Raw genomic sequence first — 10000 nt, 5'->3', positions numbered from 1 at the left:
ACCAGTGTGTTGATGATCTGCATCTGCTCCTCGCTCAGACGAGGTTTCCGCGCCTCCCGCACCGCCTCCTCCTCCTTCCTCTTCAGGATCAGATCCTTCTTCCTCTGCACCTCCTCGTCTGTCAGAATGACTGAGACACAGACAGAACCAGTTCAACAAATGATCTGAATACATGTGTTGTGGTTGCAACACTACTAAGTACACTGTGTTTTTAAAGTAGTGAAGCTTTTCCAGTAGCCTGGGTTATTAACGTTATCTGAAACTAAAAAAAAAAAAAACATTAAAAAAACATTTGCATTGCTTGACGTAAAAAATAACGCTAACTGAAATGAAATATTTTAAAAAGGGTAGTTATTAAATGTTTTATAACAGCTATTATTTCAGCTAGTTGCAAAAGCAACACTTCTCATTCAGTTTATGCAGAAGTACTAAATTAATAATAAAAAAAAAACTATACAGGCAAACTACTAAAAATAAAAATGGAATTTGAAAAATGTATTAAAAATTAATTAAGACTATATGGACAAATAAAATGCAACAAAATTCCTAAAATTAAAATGAAAACAGAACATAAAAAATATCATATATACATATATATATAAATATAAAACCTAATTTAAAATATAGAATAAAATAAATAAATAAAAACTATATAGACATTAAAAAAAAACATCAACACAACAAAATCAAAATTAACTACAAATAAAAACAGAAAATATACAAATAAAACCTAATTCAAAATATTAATAAATAATTATAAAAACTACACAGACATAAAAAAAACAAAGAAAATTAAAAAAAAATGCTAAAAATTACCTAATTAAAATGAAAGAGGAAAATATAAAATAAAAACTAATTCAAAACATTAATATATATTAATTAAAATATATATGCATATTTTAAGTGACAAAAACAAAACAAAATTGCCAAAATCCCCTAATTAAAAAATAATTGATAAAAAGTATACGCATATTTTTTTTTTTATGACTAAAATTAATAAAAATTAACAAAAATTTTTTTTTTAAATGACAAAAACACAACAAAATTACTACAATGTAACTAAAAACAAACTAGTAACAAAAAAGTAAAACTAAAAACTACAATAGCACATTAATGACACTAAAAATAACACTGCCATTGACGAGTTAATTTTTCCAGACAACCTTCTGTCAACACTGACGTTTTCTGTCCCAGAATGCCCTCTTTCATCACTGCCTCACTAATTCCCTGTGCAACATTGCACACCTTTCTGTAGCAAAGCATTCAGTCAAATTCTGCCGCTTCCAAATCTGTTATAAAAATGAGTTGCATTGAGTGCAAACTGAATTTTGTCTCTCTATTTGCAGCGCAGCTGATGGGAAGCTCGCCTGTAGTTTAGCTGCTTCATATAACGAGTGTCTGAGTCAGAAAGCGTCTTCTGCAGCTCTGTGGGAGCGTGATGCTGACTGAAGAGCAGCGTGGATGAACACTCTCTGTCGTAGTTTGAACCGTTCCCAAAAACACATTCACACACAACTGACGGACTTCGAGGCATTCCTGCCATCAGACAGAAACATTAGTTGATGCACATATTGATTAAAGATTACGAAGACACATTCTCTTACAAATTTGATATAATTCATTTCTTTGCTTATATAAAAAGTCACCTGCATGGTGAAATATAACAAACAAAAACAAAAACATAAATATATATAAATATAAATGATATATATATATATATATGTTAAATTATAACAAATAACTTAAAACATTGTAATACATAATACATTAAATTATTATTATTTTCGGTTCGGTCTTTATTTATATATACAGGTATATAATATGATCATATGTATGGTGCAATAAATTTAATTGACTGTTTACAATAAGGCCTTTAATATAAATATTTTTTCCTTGTATATAAAATCAAAAATGTATTATTTTATATATTTAAATATGTAGATCCTTTTTTACATTTTAAATTTATAATATATTTTATTGTTATTAATTCATATATAATAATTAAGGCTGTCAGTCGTATCAAAGTAGTGTCAAGTAGTGTTTTTTTTATCTAATTATTACAGGGTGCTGTAAATATGGCTGTGAAAATACCCCCAAAAGAGAATTTAAAGCTATTATTGTGTTAAATGTTTAGGCTACAGCGGCTTAACAAAGTATGGAACAAGAAGATAATTTGAGAAACATCTCAGTATTTTTTGTTCCTGCAATGAAAGTCACTGGTGACCAAAACTGCTTTGTTACCAACAGTCTTCAAAATACCTTCTTTTATGTTGTGCAAAAGAAAGTACCGTATTGGCCTGAATATAAGACAACCCTGATTATAAGACGACCCCCCTTTTTCCAGATGTACCTACCCTGAATATAAGACGACCGCGTTTTTTCAGATGTATTTCCAAGAAAAAAACATCCTCTTATATTCGGGTCAATACGGTAAGTCATTCAGGTTTGAAACAACAAGAGGGTGAGTAAATGATGACAAACTTTATTTATTTATTTTTGGTGAACTAACCCTTTAATTATTTTTATTTATTTATTTATTTATTTTTTAAATGAAATTATGCTCTAAAGAAGAAACTAAAGCTACCAGCAGGTGGCGGTAAATGTCTTTATGAGTCGATTCATTCAAACGGCTGATTCATTCAGGAATTCATTAACGGCTCTCTCTTTAATGGGGCTTTGAGTCATTGATTCACACGATTAGTTCGAAACGCGGATTCATTCAGAAACGAATCACTGCTGTGCTGCTCGGAGACGCACAACAGTTCTGCTGTGGCTTTAAAGGTAATGTTTTCGTTGACAAAACTGAACACAAAAACACAAAATTGTTTAAAATATAACATCATATTTGACAGCCCTAATAATAATAATAATAATAATATATTTTTAATTTCACATATACATTTTATTTAATTTTTTACTTCATATATACATGTTTTTGGTATATAAATAATTTTCACTTGTATATAAATAAATAAATAAATTGTATATTATATAATTATCATATTGCATAAATAAAATAAGAAATATAAAAGTGAAATTTTATATATGAAATTTAAATTAAAATGTTACCTTTTAATTCATTTTTTACTCGTATAAGTATAAAATAAAATAAAAATTACCTTTAAGTTAAATTCACATGAAATTAAAAAAACATAATTAATATTTTTGCATTTTTGCATTTCATAATAGACACGGTATTTTACTTGTATAAAAACAAAACAGAAATCATGTAACATTATATTACATATAATATCGTTTTTTACTTTTTGCTCATAAAATAAAACTGTGAAATATAAAAATAAAAGTGAAATATATAATAAATTATTATTATTAATAAGATTAAAATAAATTTTTTTAAGAAAATAAAAAATAAAATCTTGTTTAGTAGAATGAAACCGCATTATATGTATGAACAGTCCTGTGTAACGAATCCAGCGATCACAAACATCACATCTGACTCCGCCCCCGTCCCGATGATGTCACGATGACATCACAGTGCTCTGAGGTGTGAGATCAGCGTCTTATTGGCTACAAACAGCGTTGACCTTTGACCTGCTGTCCTCGGCTGACCGAACACGACGCACAAAGAGGCTCTTTTATATGCGACTGTATCCGTTTTCTCTTAAAGTAGCGATCTGCCTTCCCCACGACTCCCACCCGCGTCTGAATAAATCTGGGTCGCTCATTGTGCAACTTCATGGAGAAAAAGCAACACATATATTAATGCAAACTAAACACTGCTATAAGAAAGAAAGAAAGAAAGAAAGAAAGAAAGAGAAAGAAAGAAAGAAAGAAAGAAAGAAAGAAAGAAAGTCTCAAGATGTTCAAGAATTCTGTCTGTTCGGTTTTGTTGAAGGACTTTGCAGAGACCTCTTTAAACTTTTGGCATTCAGTCAAGAATGTCTCTCAGACCAGCACATACACCTGCTGTTCTTTCAGATTATGCTAAACTCTGTGTGAGAGGTAGAGAGAAGTCAGGCTGTTTCACTTGCTTAGACTGCTTGCATTTACACGTTACATGTACTTTTTTTGTATTTAGCCAAACAGTGATTCATCCATAGGAGGCAATAACACAAGAGGTGCTAACAATACAAAGTTTCAAAATTCAAGTTCACCTCAATATCTTAAGTGCATCTCCTAAACAGCGATGAAATTAAAGAAAGAACAAGGATTTTTAATAATGCAACTGGGTCAATATCACTATAGAGTGCCTTTCAACCCTCACAATACTCAAAACTTTTGGTTTTAATTTCCCATTCACTTTATGTCATGTCATAAATAGTAGACACTCAAGTACTATAGAAACATATTAGCTGAGCTCCCACACATTTTTTAGATCATTATGGGCCATTATTCGAAGCATAAACCACAAGATATGTCCACCCTGTCTACTGTTAAATACGTTTTCATTGCAAAATTAAGATGCACATTTTATTTTCTGATTTGTATGATGTCCCTTTCCTAAACAGGGTTATTTGTTTGCTTTCAAATTATAAATACATTTAAAAAAATTATGTAGGCCATGTGTTTTAAAAGAAACTCATACAATTCGCACATATAATTTTTTTCCTTATTTGGAGAAAACGGTGATATTTGGATGAAGTTTTTTGTTTGCATGTTATTTCCCCTACACCTAGTTATTGAACACAATGGATTATATAGATGTGATTGAATTAATATTTAAAATATTATTGTAAAATATCAAGATGACAGGGTGGACAATTTCCCATTCGCTTTATGTCATGTCATAAATAGTAGACACTCAAGTACTATAGAAACATATTAGCTGAGCTCCCACACATTTCTTTTGATAATTATGGGCCATTATTCGAAGCATAAACCACAAGATATGTCCACCCTGTCTACTGTTAAATACGTTTTCATTGCAAAATTAAGATGCACATTTTATTTTCTGATTTGTATGATGTCCCTTTCCTAAACAGGGTTATTTGTTTGCTTTCAAATTATAAATACATAAAAGATTTTATGTAAACCATGTGTTTTTAAAGAAACTCATACCATTCGCACGTGTATTTTTTCTTATTTGGAGAAAACTGTGATATTTGGATGCAGTTTTTTGTTTGCATGTTATTGCCCCCACACCTAGCTATTGGACACACTGGATTATATAGATATGAATGAATTATTATTTAAAATACTATTGTAAAATATCAAGATGACAGGGTGGACACATAATGCAGAACACACAAAACATGACAAAATATGACAATGAAACATTTATTCAACTTTGAAAAAAATAATATAATAATCATAAATAATATAGTTACATCCTCAATCACATTGATATACCCCACCCCCATTAATTTTATTTTTTAGCAATATTAACTACAAATGAATGCTATGTCCACCCAGTCATGTGTATGTCCAGAGTCTAAGTGGCCGACAGGGTGGACATTTTGAGCTTCAATTAGCATATTAGCTTACAACAAACTGTGACTAGCTAAATAGTTAGTCTGGTTGCTGAAGAGAATTTGGTATATTTAAACTTACATATTTTGAAAATGCTGTATTCTAATCACTTCTGGCATATTTAATGCTGACAGGGTGGACATGTTAAGCTTTGGCAAAGCAAGTAAGCAAACTCAGACGAAGAAAATTTGTCAATTGAGAAGTCACCAACTTATTCACCTCAGCCGTTGAAATTCTCGCCACTGAAGAGACAAAAAATCTCTTGTCCTGACGTCACTAAAGGAGATGGCCTTTTCTTAAAGGGGCGGATTCCCCAATACGACAGGGTGGACAACCATTCAAGGGACATGGACAAACTCTTCTTTTTTATTAAATAAAAATATAGTTTTTATTACCAAATGATCAATACACTCAAATTGAGTAATCTCTTATTTAACAAAATATTAATAGGATCTTTTTTTTTTTAATTTATGATTTGACAATATTCTTCCATCATTCAAATTTAATGAGCAGTGCATGGGACATAGCAAAATAGCACGCATCCTCTTACACAAAACTAAAAAAAAATCTAGAAAATGTATCTAAAGAGCCAAGTAATGCTTTTGTTATGAATATAAAAACTTGGCCTAATGTAACACACCCTTTCATAGTCATTTTTATGTTAAGTTATTATGGCAAATTAGTTGTAGTTATGTACAGGACACCAAAAGGCACCCTACAGTGATATTGACCCTTTAATGATACATTAAAATATTTATAAATACGTATATCTATAAAAATATATTACTTTTAATTTTATATGAATGATTTTAATATCATACATATATTTTTATACATATTATACATTATACATTATATTTATATATATTATACATATTGTACATTACTTTGTAACAAATTAATATGAATAAATAAATAAATAAATAGAGCGGATTCCAAATCTTCTATACTTATCTTGCTGGATCTGTCCGCTGCTTTTGACACAGTTAACCACCAGATCCTCCTGTCAACCCTATTGGAAAATGGCATCTCAGGAACCACACTCCAGTGGTTTGAGTCTTACCTCTCAGATAGATCCTTCAAGATATCTTGGAGAGGTGAGATGGCCAAGTCGCAACATCTAACTACTGGGGTGCCTCAGGGCTCAGATATTGGACCACTTCTCTTCACCGTCAATTTGGCATCACTAGGTTCTGTCATTCAGAAACATGGCTTTTCATATCACTGCTATGCTGGTGATACTCAACTCTACCTCTCATTCCATCCTGATGATAGCTCCTCGCATCTCAGCTTGTCTAACAGACATATCTTGCTGGATGAAGGACCATCACCTTCAACCCAACCTTGCCAAGACAGAACTGCTTGTGATTCCATCAAACCCATCGTTTCATCACAATTTCACCATCCAGTTTGTCACATCAACTATAACTCCTTCAAAAACAGCCAGAAACCTTGGAGTTATGATTGATGATAAGCTGAATTTCTCAGACCACATTGCTAAAACTGTCTGGTCTTGCAGATTTGCTTTATTCAGCATTAGGAAGATCAGGCCCTTTCTTTCATACTTCAGACTTATGTGCCCTCTAGAAGCTTGTGTTCTGCAAGTGAACATCGCTTTATTGTTCATCCCAAACAAGCACAAAATCACTTTCACAGACTTTTAAATTAAATGTTCCCTCCTGGTGGAATGACCTGCCCAACTCAATCCGAGCAGCTGAATCCTTAGCCATCTTCAAGATTTGGCTAAAAACTAGTGCTGTCAAACAATTAATCGCATCCAAAATAAAAGTTTTTGTTTACATAATATATGTGTGTGTACTGTATATATTTATTATGTATAGATAAATACACACACATGCATGTATATATTTAAGAAAAATATGTTACGCTTATATATTAAATATATTTATATATATAATTTATATGCATAAAAATATATATATGTAAATACATGTAAATATTTTCCAAATATATGCTGTATGTGTGTGTCTTTATCTATACATAATAAATATATACAGTACACACATATTTTATGTAAACAAAAACGTTATTTTGGATGCGTTTGACAGCACTACTAACTCTTCCATCTTTATTTGACCCTCTAACTCTAGCACTCTCTATTCTAATTCTATTCTTTAAAAAAAAAACTTTTAGACTTGCACTCTATTCATTTACTAACTGCTTGTTTTCTTACAAAAAAAAACTAACACTAGCTTTTCTAATCTTTTTGTATTCTATCTATTTCTTTTCTTTTTATTTATTACACAATTAACAAAAGCAAAAAAGGCCTCTAACACTAGCTTGCTCTATTCTTATTCTGTTTTCTTTTTATTTATTATATAATTTAAAAAAAACTTGCTAGGTGTGCTGCGTTAAGCTAACTGAGACTTGTTATAGAACTTGTATATAATTGCTCTTTTGTTGATTTTGATTGCTTCTATTGTCCGCATTTGTAAGTCGCTTTGGATAAAAGCATCTGCTAAATGACTAAATGTAAATGTAAATAAAGTATGCATATACTTTAAATACATTACTTTTCATTTTATACATGATTTTAATGATACATATATATTTATAAACTAATACAATAAACTATATATGTGTGTGTGTGTGTGTGTGTGTGTGTGTGTGTACCAATGTATATATAAATAACTAAATATTATGAGTAAATATTATGAGTAAATATATGTGTGTGTGTGTGTGTGTGTGTGTGTGTGTTATATATACATAAAAATGTCAGTATGTGGTTTATTTAGTGTGTGAGCTGTTGACAGGCGTGATGAGTGTGTCTCTGGTCTGACAGCATTGTGTTGGTTCTTTCATATGATGATGTTCATTCAGTCTGCGGGGGCCGTCGTGACCCGTGTGTGACCTCTGGCCCCGGTCAGCTCTGAGGGTGTGTGACACTCACATTCCTTCATCATGCCGATGTCGACGCAGCGCTTCAGACGGCAGGCCTGGCAGTGACGCCGGTTGTCTTTGGTGATGGTGCAGTTCCCATTAAACGGGCAGGTGAAGCTCACCTTGCGCTTCATACTGCGTCTGACAGAGAGAGAGAGACAGAGAGAGAGAGAGAGAGAGAGAGATCAACATCAACTGAGAGTCAATGCAACATCTGACATCTGAGGAAACACTACACTGTCAATACAGTCCTAAAGTGCACCAGAGCTGCACACTATAACAACAACACAGTTATTATATCATGTATTAATATAAATAATTGTACACGTTAGGGCTGCACAATTAATCGAATTGTGCCACAATTACGTAATCGTTCAAAGCGGCAATTAATCATTCAAAGTCCACTTATGTTATTCTGCACACTTAAGATGATTTTTTTTTTCTTTCTACATGTTATCTTAAGGGTAATTCTATAAGTAATTATTTTATATAAGAATATTTTATAAATAGTAATATTTTTATTAATAATAACATTTTATACATTTTATATAAGTAAAATGTGTTTATTTTTTTATTTTATGAATTAACTAGCTTGTAATGTCAAATATACATCGGATTGGTTTCTTCTTTAAATTATAAAAAAGAAAAAATATGAATGGTATTATAATGTTATACTAAAACTAAAACAATGGAAAAAAAACCTTAAGGTAACATGTAGAAAGAAAAAAACATACCTTAAGCGTGCAAAATAACATAATTGGACTTACATAATTGTGGCATCCATAATTGTAATCGCGATTAGAAATTTGATTAATTGTGCAGCCCTAATACACACACTCACTTATGCTACAATACACATACACACACTCACTTATGCTACAATACACACACACACAAACAATCTGTATTGTTAAAAGCGCTATATAAATAAAGGTGACTTGACTTGACTTGACTCACACACACACACAATCACTTATGCTACAATACACATACACACAAACACTCACTCACTTATGCTACAATACACATACACACACACACACACAATCACTTATACTACAATACACATACACCACACACACACACACACACACAATCACTTATGCTACAATACACACATACCCTCACTTATGCTACAATACACATACACACTCACACACACACAATCACTTATGCTACAATACGCACACTCACACACACACAATCACTTATGCTACAATACACACACACACAAACACACACACTCACTCATGCTACAATACACACACACACACTCACTCACACACACACAAACACACACACACACACACTCACTCACTTATGCTACAATACACACACACACACAAACACACACACACTCACTCACTTACTTATGCTACAATACGCATACACACAGTCACTTATGCTACAATACACACACAAACACACACACACACACACACACACACACACACTCACTTATGCTACAATACACACACACACACAAACACACACACACTCACTCACTCACTTATGCTACAATACACACACACACACACTCACTCACTTATGCTAAAATACACATACACACTCACACACACAATCACTTATGCTACAATACACATACACACACACACAAACAAACACACACACACACACTCACTTATGCTACAATACACATACACTCACA

The 10000-nt window shown here is 31.9% G+C and overlaps 1 protein-coding gene across 4 annotated transcripts in view; it reads right to left on the bottom strand.

Moving 5' to 3' along the window:
- LOC107701250 (vitamin D3 receptor A-like) overlaps positions 1 to 10000 on the bottom strand; it is a 64686-nt gene that overhangs the window by 19280 nt on the left and 35406 nt on the right. For all 4 annotated transcript variants that reach the window (XM_016503212.1, XM_016503213.1, XM_016503215.1 and 1 more), the window contains 2 exons: positions 8342 to 8472; positions 1 to 130 (listed from right to left, as the gene is read on the bottom strand). The exon at positions 1 to 130 is cut by the window's left edge and continues 55 nt beyond it. In XM_016503212.1, the coding sequence (XP_016358698.1) occupies positions 1 to 130; positions 8342 to 8472 (261 nt within the window). The remainder of the gene's footprint in view (positions 131 to 8341; positions 8473 to 10000) is intronic.

This window comes from Sinocyclocheilus anshuiensis, unplaced genomic scaffold (assembly GCF_001515605.1).
Source record: "Sinocyclocheilus anshuiensis isolate Anshui unplaced genomic scaffold, SAMN03320099.WGS_v1.1 scaffold1514, whole genome shotgun sequence".
Classification (NCBI taxonomy): Eukaryota; Metazoa; Chordata; class Actinopteri; order Cypriniformes; family Cyprinidae; genus Sinocyclocheilus; species Sinocyclocheilus anshuiensis.
This window is presented reverse-complemented; position numbering and strand designations above follow the sequence as displayed.